Genomic DNA, 12,919 nt, shown 5'->3' on the forward strand with positions numbered 1-12,919 from the left:
TTTAATTTAAAACCAAGTAAGTTTATTCATGGAGAAAACAGTAACAGGACACCCTGTGGACATTTTTAGTCCAACAATTAAAACTGCATTGAAAAGCCAACAGGGAGTTTTATTTTTTTCTTTCTTCAGTTTTCATATCTTTAGGCAAAAATAATGGCTGTGATTAATTTTCTTCTAGGCAACAAGATTTCCAGTTTTGTTGTCGTCATGTGCATAGAGTTCATCTGTAGAGCCACAGAAGATGCAAGAAAGGAGAAAAGAATCTGATGATGATGGCGAGCTGATTTTAATGGCTGCTTCATAGAATCACAATTTTACCACAAGTTGCCAGCGGCAGTGAGGGGCTGGGGTGGTAACATTCATTTTGCCGTTCATAAAATCTGAGGTATTTAGACCCCACACACGTAAAAGCCCACCTACCTCCCTCAGATGTAACGGCAGAGGCTAAGAGGGCTGCGTCCTGCCTCCTTGGAACGATCACACACTATTCCAATGACCCAGACAGGACAGGCCCGTGTCAAACACTTCTCTGAGCCAAGTGTCACCAGTTCAGTCTCTAGGACAGGCTCCCCAGGCACGGTGTGACCATGACGCACTCCTCCCTATCTGTTTTGGGCTCACGTTGTTCTGAGGGTCCACAGGGCGAGAAGACCTGCCTGAGTCAAAAAAGGGGATCCCCAAATCTTAGCTGTCGAGGTTTAATCTGGCCCGTTTTACTTGGTTATCCTGGTCATCCAGATGGCAGAAATCTTCTGTGGTGACATCTCCTTTATTATCCTCCATGGGTTCCAAAGGGAAGTCCTGGCCTTTGGCCAGGACCTGTCGCACAGTCATGTTAACACGAGCAGTCCTCAAGTAGCTGGCACACACCTGCCAATCCTCCACAGAACACGGCTCTACCACGGCGTCTTTGGGGAGGACAGCTGGGAGTGGTGTTTCCAGGCAGTGAGGCAGGCCTTCTCCCTCGGGATTTGGAAGGACTCGAGGAACAGCATGGTTCAACAGGCGGCTGAAGCCTGACATTACCATAATGTCCCCGCTGTGCATAAACATGGCTGTAGGAGTCTCATCTCTTTTGAGGCCACCCAGGAGAAAGATGGCAGACTGTCCGAAGCTACAAAAAAGTAAGTAAAAACAGATGACTTTTGTTATGAACCACAGTTATGAAAGCTGCCAACTGCATTATTTTGTAATTTCAGCTTGGTATTTATTGCTTCAAAACCCTCATTTTAAAACTTGGCCAAGTTCTTTCTTTTCTATGTCTCTGAGTGACCAATCTATGACCTGCTAGCTACAAGTATGACAACCCGCAGACTGGCTGCAGAGTGAAACTTGATGAAGTAAATAAGCAAATAAAGAACTGAGTTTTAACACTGTCTACATAAGCTTCATTGATATATCTTTTAAAATTTCAATCTTCCAATAAAATTGTCTAATTTTTCCACTATGAACATTATTCCTTTAAAGATAAAGGCAAAATTAAAAAGGGTACTTTCGTTTTTCTTCCGGTACAGGAATTGAACTCGTGACCTTGTGCTTGCGAGGCGCTTTGCCAGGCAGGCGCTCTGCCGCTGAGCTAAATCCCCAGCCCCTAAAAAGGGTACTTTCTTTCTAGAGATACTGGCACAGCACTTTGCATAAACTGAAACTGATATTCAGGGAGACAAAGAGAGGAAAGCCTTCAGGCTTTTGTGTTTTCTTCTTCATTTCGTCCCAAAAGGTTGCTCACTCTGCTCCAGGGCTTTCCACCTTTCTGTTCTCCAGGGTGCTAACAACTCTTTCATTACAAACCCGGGACTCGCGTTTCTTACATAGAAACAGTGTTTGGCTACTGCTCTTGGAAGAGTTAAAAGTCTTAAATGGATAAATTTTACTTTATGATACACTGTAATGTGCCAAGAGGTGAAAGATTAGAAAGCCATTTAAGAAAATTAATGTCTTTATTTATTTTAAGCTTAAAAATGCATTGGAAAAAAGAATCAAATAATAAAAAGCAATCCGGAATCCCTGGAACTAACTTACCTGAATGACAGCAGGGGTCTGGAGTGATCGAGTTCAGATCTGTCTACATGGATGCCCAGTGTGGAGTCTAAGCGGTAGTAATTCAGGATGCCTGCTTCAGCTCGGAAGCCCTGAAACCCACAGGCAGCAGCTACTTGCTCTGAGAGGAAAGCCAGGTCAGAAGGGAAAGGTGTATAATGATCTGCTGAGTATTTCTTTGATAAAAGTCGGAAAAATAAGAAAAATAAACAATGATCTCAGGAACATAGGAAACTAGGGCATATGAATAACTACCACTTTAAAATCCTCTAACTTACAAAATAACATTAACACACCAGTAGCACTGTCTACCCATCTCCCCTCTTTTCCAATGTTGAGAATTAAACACAGGGCCTCATGCATACCAAGCAAGCATTCGACCCTTGATTTATACCTAGAGCCCCATCCATCTATTCTTAGGGCATTCAGTAACCTAATAATGAACTATTCAAAATATTGAGCACCTACTGAATGACAAGCACCACGCTGTGCATAAATTCACACTGTGTGCAGCCTATACATGAAGCAATCACTGTAACACTTTCTGGTGCACTTAATCAAAATGGCTACTGTTGAGAGACCTAAGGAAATATGACCACTAAATGTCGTATTCTGGATGAGGTTCTAGAACAGAAGTTTATGTGCTTAAAAACCAAGGATATCTGATGAAGTATGGACTTTACTATTATACTGATATATTACTACTGGTTCATTCATCGAGACAAAGGTACCACACTAATCGCAGATGTTAATGGGGGGGGATGATGACTGGATACTATCTTAGCAACTTTTCTGTAAACTTACAACTATCTTATCAACTCTTTTGTAAATTTAAACTATCCTAAAATAAGTTTGTTAAAATGGCAGCTCCAATACTACAGCCAGCCTGCATCACGTCTTAATGCCAATTTCACAGGTCAACCCGTCAGAACATCTGAATTAAGTCTAACTTTTATCGTGGTTAAGGTAGGACCCTAAAATGGAAGTATTTCCGCACTTATTTCTCTAAAATGCTTGTTTTATCATCTAAGGGTTACAAGGGCCACCTCCCCAACCAAATAAACAAAGGTTCTCACACTCTAAAAGATCTTGCTGCACACAATTTCTAGAATAAGTTATGCTTATGACGTTCATTTACAGCTTCCTACACAGGTGAGTCTAGGGTTACTTGGCTGTGTGTGCTTGGAGTAGCTCCACACATTCTCCCTTTGTCTTTTTGAGACAGGGTCTCGCTATGCAGTTCAGGCTGGCCTTGAGCTCACAAGGATCCTACTGCCTCAGCCTCCTGAGGGCTGGGATTACAGGCTTACAGGCGTGTGCCACCACGCCTGGCCTTATCCTGATATAGTCTAGCTGGAACAACAAAGCCACAGCTCTGAAAAGAAGGGCCTTACTCTGGCAAAAGTGAGCTTTAAATTCAGGTGCAAGGAAGACTTATGTAAAATTTTCTCCTTTTGTTTTGTTTTTTGGTTTTTTTCTTTTCTGGTACTGGGAATCGAACTCACAACCTCGCGCTTGCCGGGCAGGCGCTGTGCCGCTGAGCTAAATCCTCAGCCCCAATTTTCTCCTTTTAGTGAACTGCAAATAAGGAGAGATCCTATGTAGTTCTCAGAACAGGTTTCCTCTAGCATTTTCAACTTCAGTCCCTTGGGATGACTGACCTGTCCAGGTAGCCATTCGAACTCTAGACAGCTTCTGCTATGATGAAGTAATTAGCTTTTTGGCCTTTCTACTCTATCCAAATCATCTATGAATTACTTTTTTTAAAAAAATGGCAGCATACTGTATTTTGTCCAACTCCTTCCTCAATTTTTACTTTTCTCTGATTATTCAGAATTTTTGGCCAGGCGTGGTGGTGCATTCCTGTAATCCCAGGAGGGTTTGGGAGGCTGAGGCAGGAGGACTGCCCTGAGTTCTAGCCCAGCCTGGGCTACAGAGTGAGTTCAAGACCAGTTTATTCTTAGAATTAGTTCTCCCACCGGCTGCAAACATCTCACTGAGATAAGGAGCACTACGCTGCTAGTGACAAAGGATGCATCTCTGAAGCACAGCAGACAAGAAGGAAGACACCGTAGCTCAAGAAAACTTTCTCAATTACAGGAAATTCGTTCCTACCCGTCTCCTGGCCAGAGATTTACCTGACATCTTCTGGCAGGCAATGCTTACTGGATCTTGAAAATTTTTTCTCTTTCTGGTTTTTGAGACAGGGTTTCACTATGAAATCCAGGCTGGCCTTGAACTCACAGTGACCCTCCTGTTTCAGCCTCCTGTGTGGAATTACAGGTGTGTACCACCATTCCCATCCTGACAGTACACTCTAAGAATACTGTAGGTACACAAGGCTTCTTTTATTCCAAGCAGATAACATGTGGGAAAAAAAAAAAACTATTCAACAACTGAAACAATACTGAAAATAAAGATAATTGAAAATTGCTCTTGAAAGCAGTAAGCAGAAATCTGCATCTCTGGCATGGACTTTGAGAAAGCACTGGTGACTATGTAACTCCAAGGTATACGAAAACACAATTTTCTCCTGATAAACTATTTATTCCTTTTGAGATACCTGAAGAGAGCTTTTAAAGCAGAATAGAGATCCTTTCACGTAGTCTTTGCTATGATGATACTTTAAGCTTGACCACACACAGGAAAAAAAAAAAAAGAAACCAACTATGTGTGCCCCAAAACCATATAAATGGAAAACAAATAAATTAAGACAATGAAATACCTTACTATCCCAGTTATAATGGTAGCCTAAGGTCACCCAGCGCAGTTTCTCTAGTAAACTTCGGGGTCTCCGTTTATTCAATTCTTTACACCTGCAAACATTGGCAACAATAGAGGATACATTCATTCATCTTAAATAGCAGCAACAGCCCTTTTATGGTCCCTGAAGTCTAAATTTAGTATAAGTTATTAGCCAAAGCTTGGGAGGGAAAGTGAACAGAAAATTGAGTTGATTGAGAATACAGTTACAGTATGTCTTAGCATTTCTAATCTTCTTTTCTTTTTTTTTTTGTGGAGATAGGGTCTCACTATGTAGCCCAGGCTGGCCTCCAACTCACAGTGATCCTCCTGCTCAGGGTCCTGAGTTCTGGAACTACCGGCATGCACCACCACATCTGGCCCCATCTCTAATTTTCAAGTCTTTAGTTCCAAATCCTCTGCGGAATGGGATCAAGCTTAAGTGACAGGTCTCTGGTATCTCAACAATGATAAAAGAGTAACAGGGAAAAATGTGACCACAGAAATGTCTTTACCTGTTAAGGGGAAATGAGACGGAGAGCATTATGGTCAATGGAAAATACAGCCGGGCGCAGTGGCGCACGCCTGTAATCGCAGCACTTGGGAGGCTGAGACAGGAGGATGGTTGCGAGTTCGAGACCAGCCTAGGCTACAAAGTGAGCTCAAGGCCAGCCTGAACTGCACAGTGAGACCCTGTCTCAAAGAGACAAAAAAAAAAAGAAGAAAACACAGCTAACAATATTTTCAATTTCATTTGCTGAAAGTGGGGCATGATTAATCACAGCTATCACTACATCTAGAATGACGGTGGTTTCCCAGAACTGCAGGCTGGGGGAAAAGTTTGGCAAATATAGTACACAGTCAAAACTAACTGGTTGAACATGACTTCCTCAACCCTGCGTAACACGGCTTAGATAACTGAGGCTCACCTAACAACTAAGGCACCACTCCAATGATGTGCTGCTTTCTCTTCTTCCACTGTTCAAATCACAGCAGGTCTCTGTAAAAAGAGAGACGGCCTTTCTGCAATTTCATTATCAATAATTTAATCTACGGGATTAACTAGTATCCTTCTAAAGAGGATGACTGGCTCATGTCTAAAATCTGAGTGTTAATTTTACTTACTTTTTCTCTATAAAATTTACAACATTAATCAAATTTACTTATTTATTTATGCATCTGTTTGAGACAAGGTCTTGCTAAGTAGTTCAGGCTGGCCAGCCTTGAACTCACTATGCGCCCAGGCCTGGGTAAAAATTATTTTTGTGGTACTAGGGATTGAAGCAAGACCTTGTGCATGTTAGGTAAGCACTCTAGGGCAGGACTACATCCTCAGCCCTGTTCATTTTATTTTGAGATGGTCTAGCTAAATTGCTTAAGTTGTTTAGACTGGTTTAAACCTGTGATCCTCCTGCCTCAGCCTCCCACGTGCTGGGAGGGAGTGTGCCACCATGCCTGGACTCAAGGCAGTACTTTAGCATTGGAGTGAAGTTTACTTATTTATTTTTTTGTCTTTTTGAGACAGGGTCTCGCTATGCACTCAGGCTGGCCTTGAGCTCACTTTGTAGCCCAGACTGGCCTCGAGCTTGCAAAGATCCTCCTGCCTCAGCCTCCTGAGTGCTGGGATTACAGGTGTGCGCCACCACGCCCAGCTGGAGTGAAGTGTAGTATTAAGGTGACGCACACAGACTTTCAATGTTACCAGAATTAACAAAAAGGGGAGCTCAAAGTTAGGTGTCTAATCAGTTAAGGCTTCATGATACGTTGGGACTTGCATGCGACATGAGAATGGGCAGCACTTAAACAGTGACGCAGTAGCAGCAGGGTTGCACACCAAGCGCAGAAGTGCAGGATTTCCTGGAGGCCCGCACTGCAAGTGGCACTCATCCTGGTGTCTGCCGAGGAGTACAGAGTAGATGCTATCTGTTCTCACTGAACTCACATTCTAAGGACATCACGACAGACAGACATCAAGACCAGTAGATAAAAGGAATGGAACACACACACACTGTTTGTTTAGGACAGGTGTGTGGACAAGAGATAAAAGCACACCTAGCTGCTATCCTTATGAGGAAGACCCTTGAGCAGCACCTGCAGCCTGGGTCTGGGAGGCTCGCACAGTTCCCTGAACTGTTAAGAGTGGCTCAACTGTGCACACATACCATGGCTCACACTGAACGCCTGCCTTCCTTCTAGTGCCAGGATTTATGTGTCAGAAAAGGTTGCCTCGATGACCAGACCCTGGTGAAAACCTGGGCACTGAATTTCTCTGGCAGACACTTCCCAGATTTGGTCACCACTCACTGCTGGGAGGATTAAGCACGCTCCGTGTAACTGAAGCCTGCACCTGATTTTCCCTGGACTTTCGCTCCATGGGCCTTTTCCCTTTACTGATTCTGCCGTCCATGTGTTCACTGTAGTACATCTTAACTGTGAGCGCAGCTGTATGCTGAGGTGCATGAGTCCTCTCAGACAATCATTGAACTTGGGTGGGGTCTTGGGGACCGCAACTTAACGGAGACAGTTGACTGAATTTAGATAAAAAGATATGTAAGGCCTGGCCAGTGACTGCCACTACCTAATCCAAACAGTTCCAACAGGGATAATATCCATGTGTTATTTAATATCCCTCTGTGTAACAACTAAGAAAAAAATATGGCAATGCAGTTATTCATACAATCTGAGTTCCACCAATGTTTATTCAGCTAAAGGTACAAACTCCTTGATGTTCTCCTCCACAGCAGCTTGAAATACTTCTTATTTCTGGACGTGCGGATTTTGGGGTTAATGGAAAGTTTTGTACCCAATTCTTTTATTTAAAGGTAATCAATCTCAGGGTGAAATGCTGCTGCAAAGGATGACAATTTTATGGATACCGGAGTGCTTTCAAAGGGAAGGCTGAAGTCACTAGTGTGAATACTGTAGTCCAGGACTCAGAACACACCATGTCCTGAGTTTTACACAGGCGACAGAGGAGCCACAGCTTCCTTCTACAGAACCCTTCTGCACCCAGGGCAGTGGTGGTGGATGGATGGCACATGCGCTACAGCTGGCTGTTAGTTACACTGAGGCTCTACGAGGTTTGTGATCACTGGCCTAGTGGTTCTAAACCTTTACTGTGGATTGCAAACATCTATAGGGCTTATTAAAATTCTGCTGGCTGGGTCTGCATCTACAAATTCTGATTAAAGAGGTTTGAGGTGGAGCCTAAGAATCTGTATTTTTAAACAAGTTCCTAAAGGATGCTGACACTACTGGTCCAGGGACAACACTCTGAGGCCACCTACCCTAGCCAAAATGAAAACAAAACAAAACACTTTCTATCTCTTTCTAGCTCAACAACAGATCATTTTATTCTTACTTCCTCTGTGATACTGGGTATTGAACCAAAGGCCTTGCACATGCTAGGCAAGCAATCTACCGCTAACCTACATCCTCAGCCCTAGATCATTCTATTTTTGATGAAGAACCCATACTATGTCAAAACCAGACTATCTCAACCATAGAGATAATAATAATGAAGATTTAAGTAATTCGAAAGGTCTTATATTTTAGAAATCTGACATGGTACCAACAAACAGCTTTTCCATCAAAAAATTCAATCTAATATTCTTTAAGAACAGGGCATATCTTAGAGTCAATACAGGTTTATAATCTCTTAAAATAAATTTTTTTTAAAAAAGGTCTCATATAGTCTAGGCTACCCTGGAACTTGCTATGTAGGCCAGGCTGGCCTCAATCTTGAGATCCTCTTGCCTCAGCCTCCTGAGTGCTGGGACTATAGGCATGCACAATAATATATGGCAGTTTATGCCATTATTAACAATAAAAAATTATCCAAACTATAAAGAAGCATGAGTGGAACCACTGTGTAATTTACCTCTTACAATTTAGCTCTTTTTCAAAGAAACCAAAAGAACATTTCTCTTCTACCTTAACTGTATCACAGTGAGAAAGGCTTTGAGTTTTGCCTTACATTACAGAGGGAGAGTGGTGCAAGGATATAAAAGAAGCCAGAGCTGGGCGTGGTGGTTCATGCCTGTAATCCCAGCACTCGGGAGGCTGAGGCAGGAGGATTGTTTCAAGTTTGAGACCAGCCTGGCTACAAAGTGAGCTCAAGGCCAGCCTGAACTGCACAGCGAGACCTCGCCTCAAAAAGACCAGGAAAAAAAAAAAAAAAAAAGCCAGAGTCTTACTTTCAAATGCATTAAGACCAGTTCTCATAAAAAAAAAAACAAAAACAAAAAACAACAACCTATTAATTTAAAAACTTCCTTTAGCCAGGTGTGGTGGCGCACACCAGTAACCCTAGCACTTGGGAGGCTGAGGCAGGAGGATCATTGTGAATCCGAGACCAGCCTGGGTTACAAAGTGAGCTCAGGCTAGCCTGAACTGCATAGTGAGACCTTGTCTCAAAAAAAAAAAACAAACAAAAAAAACAAACAACCCAAAACAAACAAATAAAATTTACTTTATGCAAGAAAAGCTGTCATCTTTGAGTGTTTATGTTATTGAGAGGGAAAAAATACAAAAACTTTGTGTAATATTTTAGAGTCACATAGGTGTAAGATTCCACTTATTTCATATTCTCTTCTGAGAACATGATTTTAATTCTTACCACTGTATGTTTTGGAAACAAAGTAGCAACAATTATTAACATTTGCCTCTAAGAGTATGCATTTCTTATCTTCGTACTATACTACCTTGAAATCCCCTGTATTCCTATGGGTCTCTTGGATCCCATAGGATCTGAAAAACTCCCCTTTGAATCTGCACATTGTAAGACCAACTTCAACACGCTCCTGGATCATTTTCAAGCATAAAACAATGAGGACTCATTGAAGTGGGTGTGCTCTTCTCTTTAAGACAACTTGTCCAAAAGAAGGTGAATAAGGTTATATTCTTGTCACTGACTTTTCTTGGCTCCCTACTTCCTGGCTGCAGTAAGATGAGCAGCGTTCCTCCACTACACCTCCCTACCAGGCTATCTTCTACCTTGGAGCCAGCTGCCACGGACAGAACCCCTCAAACCGTGAGCCAAATTAAGCCCCTCCACCTTTAAGTCGAGGCAGTTGGGGATTTTGTTCTCAGCTCTATTTCCCTCTGAGACCACAACTTGCTTTCTTCCTTCCTTTCCTATTTTTATTTCCACTGAATCTGAACTGCAATTTCCTGTCCCTAGACCCTACCCTTTCGGTATTTGAGGGCTTCCAGTTTCCTTTTCCTTTTCAACATGAAACACTCAATCTTGTCAAATGGATACCCCTACCCTAACTGGTAACATTCTTTTGCCATCTTGAAAATACTCAGTATTATTAAACCTTTCAGCTTTTCTGTTGTAAACTTTTACCATGTACCTTAAGCCCTCAGTTTTGTTCTTATTCCCTGTTCTAGGTTAATAAGAAAACAGAGGCCTGATCAAATGATCAAGCATCTTTGCTTACTACGCCCCACAGGATCTTGTAATGTTGTTTATTCAAGTACATACGCTTTGGTATTATCAATTCGCTAACTAAGTTCCCTCTTGAAAGGCAGGTGTGCTCACTTCAGCAGTACATATACTGAAATTGAAAGTCAGGGACTGAGTTCTATTCCTCTTCATAGCTGTCCTAGCGCCAAATATTTTAAAACACAAATGTTATTTAATAAATTAATAAAAACAAGAAGCAAAGCTAGTATATGGTCTTCATTTGAACTGTCTCAAATTTTACATCATATTTTTACTGGACTAATAAAGAAGGGATATCAACAATTGAAACTATTTACTGAGTATGTTCTAGAAAGAACTATGGCAGGCATCAAGGCTACAAAATTTTCAGGATGTTACAAGTGGGATAGGGTGAATGTGGGATGCATGAGATGGAAGAAGGAACTGTCAAACGACCTGATTCACTAAAATGCTACACTAACATTACAAAATGAAGTCTTAGGGCTGGAGAAGTAGCTCACTGGCAGAGCACTTGCCAAGCATGTATGTGGCCCGGGGTCCAATCCTCAGGACTGCAAAACAAAACCAAAATCCCACCAGTCTTAAAGGAATGGAAAAGATTACTTCTCCACGTGCAGGATATCAGTAGAAAAAGCTTTTACATATATAAAAATGGGTACCAAGCATGTCATATACTAATAAAGCTAAGCTACTTTACTTAAATATACATTTTCCCTTGTCTTATTCTTTTAAGAAGGTTTTTGAATAGGTAATACATGTTACAAAATTCAAAAGGTACAAAAGTACCAATGAATTCCACAAATATTTATTGAAAAGTTCCTTGCACTCAAGAATAAAAAAAACAAAATCAGAGGACAGAGTAGGGGAAGTGAGGGACTATTTTTGATTTAATGTTAAGGAAAAGCCTCTTATTGGATAGTGTCAGAACAAAGGGGTAAAGGAAGCAAGCTACTGGCTACCTAAGGGAAGAGTTTCCCAGGTCTCAGGGAAAAGCTTCGCAGGCAGAGGAACAGCTTGTACAAGGCATCTTTGCAGGCCCGATGTGTTTGCTCTACAGCACTACAGGCTGGCGTGGCCAAACAGATGAAAGGAAATGAGGTTAGTGAGGTGGCCAGGGCTTGGTACCATCTAAGTTTTGTAGACCGTGAGAAAGATTTTAGATTTTTAAAAAATGTAACAGCGTTGTATAACAAAGAATCTGATTGACCTTTGTCGCTGGTTCATGGGAGGAATTCTTTAAACCCTTGGGATTTCCTGAAGATAGGAGTGTCACTGTTAATCATGGTAGATCTTTACACGTACTCCTGCGTTCATGCTAACCAGATGACTCAGGATGTAGGCTGGTCATGCGAGAAAGACCAATCATGTGAGCAGAGGACGGGGGTTTTAAGACAAGTCCTATTAGAAGTACCTCCAAAATAGGCGGGGACTGGAGACTGAAGTCAACCCTGTGGCTAATAATTCAGCTGATCATGCCTAAATAATGAAACACCAATGGAAATTCTGGATGCTACGGCCTCGGAGGGATTACTGGTTGGTGAACACACTAATGTGCTAGATGGGTGATGTGCCATGATTGTATTGGAAAGAGGACCTTGCCGCCTGTGTCTTCATTAGGCTGGTCCTAACTGTATCCTTTACAGTAGAACTGTAATCATAAGTATATGCTTTCCTGAGTCCTGGGAATTGTTCCAGTGAATTACTGAACCTACATGAGTCTGCCCCAAATGCAGGCGTAGTTATCCTGGAGACCCTCCCAAAGTGGGGGCTGGTGTCGGAGGTGGGTCGTCATGTATGGGACTATGCCTTGAAGTTGTGAAGTGTACGGTAACTCCAGACAGTCTGCATCCAAAATGAACAGCAGACAGGAAGCTGTGAGAAAAGTGACAAAAAATTTGTACATTCCACGTAGAGAACTGAGAATTGCTTGAAGAGAATAAGAGCAGACGCTAGGAGGTGAGACAGGAAGCCAGTACAGTGTTCTCTAGGAAAGATAGGACGGTGCCTTAGACTAACATGGCTGGGATAGATTTTGAGAAATGACTGAATTTGTTCTGACTGTAAAGCTTACTATATTTGCAACAGGTCATCTAGATTTAAGATTTTTTTGAGACATGGTCTCACTATGCAGCTCTAGCTGGCCTTGAACTCACTATGTAGCCCAGGTTGGCCGTGAACATGCAGCAATCCTCCTGCCTGCCTCCTGAGTGCCGAGATTGCAGGTGTGCAACATCATTCCTGGCCTGGATTTAAAGGTTTTTTTTTTGTATCAGAAATTGAACTCAAGACCTTGTGCTTGCCAGGTAGGCGCTTGTGCCACTGAGCTATATCCCCAACCGGATTTAAGGCGTATGTGTTTTGTTTTTTTGTCTTTTTGAGACAGGGTCTTGCTATGCAGTTCAGGCTGGCCTTGAGCTCACTTTGTAGCCCAGGCTGGTTTTGAACTCCACAATGATCCTCCTGTGTAGGTGTGCACCACCGCGCCTGGCCTCAGATTTAAGGTTTTATAATGCCTGCATTCTATTGCTGGGATATACCACTCTTGATTAGTCTGGTCTCCTGTGGACAAACTCTTAAAATGTTTCCTATTATTCTTTCTGTTCTAGACAAGGCTGCAAGGAAAATGCTTGCATCCCATCTGTGTACTCTTTGTAAGACTCTAGCTACAAGACTCACTTTGAATGCTGA

At 42.2% G+C, this 12,919-nt stretch overlaps 1 protein-coding gene across 2 annotated transcripts in view; it reads right to left on the reverse strand.

The window, feature by feature from the left end:
• The window catches only part of Alkbh1 (alkB homolog 1, histone H2A dioxygenase), a 25,370-nt gene continuing 12,451 nt past the window's right edge, over nt 1-12,919 (reverse strand). For both annotated transcript variants that reach the window (XM_013517181.1, XM_005390212.2), the window contains exons 4-6: nt 4,766-4,856; nt 2,023-2,216; nt 1-1,114 (exon numbers count right to left, since the gene is read on the reverse strand). In XM_013517181.1, the coding sequence (XP_013372635.1) occupies nt 685-1,114; nt 2,023-2,216; nt 4,766-4,856 (715 nt within the window). In that variant the 3' untranslated portion in view covers nt 1-684. The remainder of the gene's footprint in view (nt 1,115-2,022; nt 2,217-4,765; nt 4,857-12,919) is intronic.

This window comes from Chinchilla lanigera, unplaced genomic scaffold (assembly GCF_000276665.1).
Source record: "Chinchilla lanigera isolate Chin_1 unplaced genomic scaffold, ChiLan1.0 scaffold00037, whole genome shotgun sequence".
NCBI classification, from domain to species: Eukaryota; Metazoa; Chordata; class Mammalia; order Rodentia; family Chinchillidae; genus Chinchilla; species Chinchilla lanigera.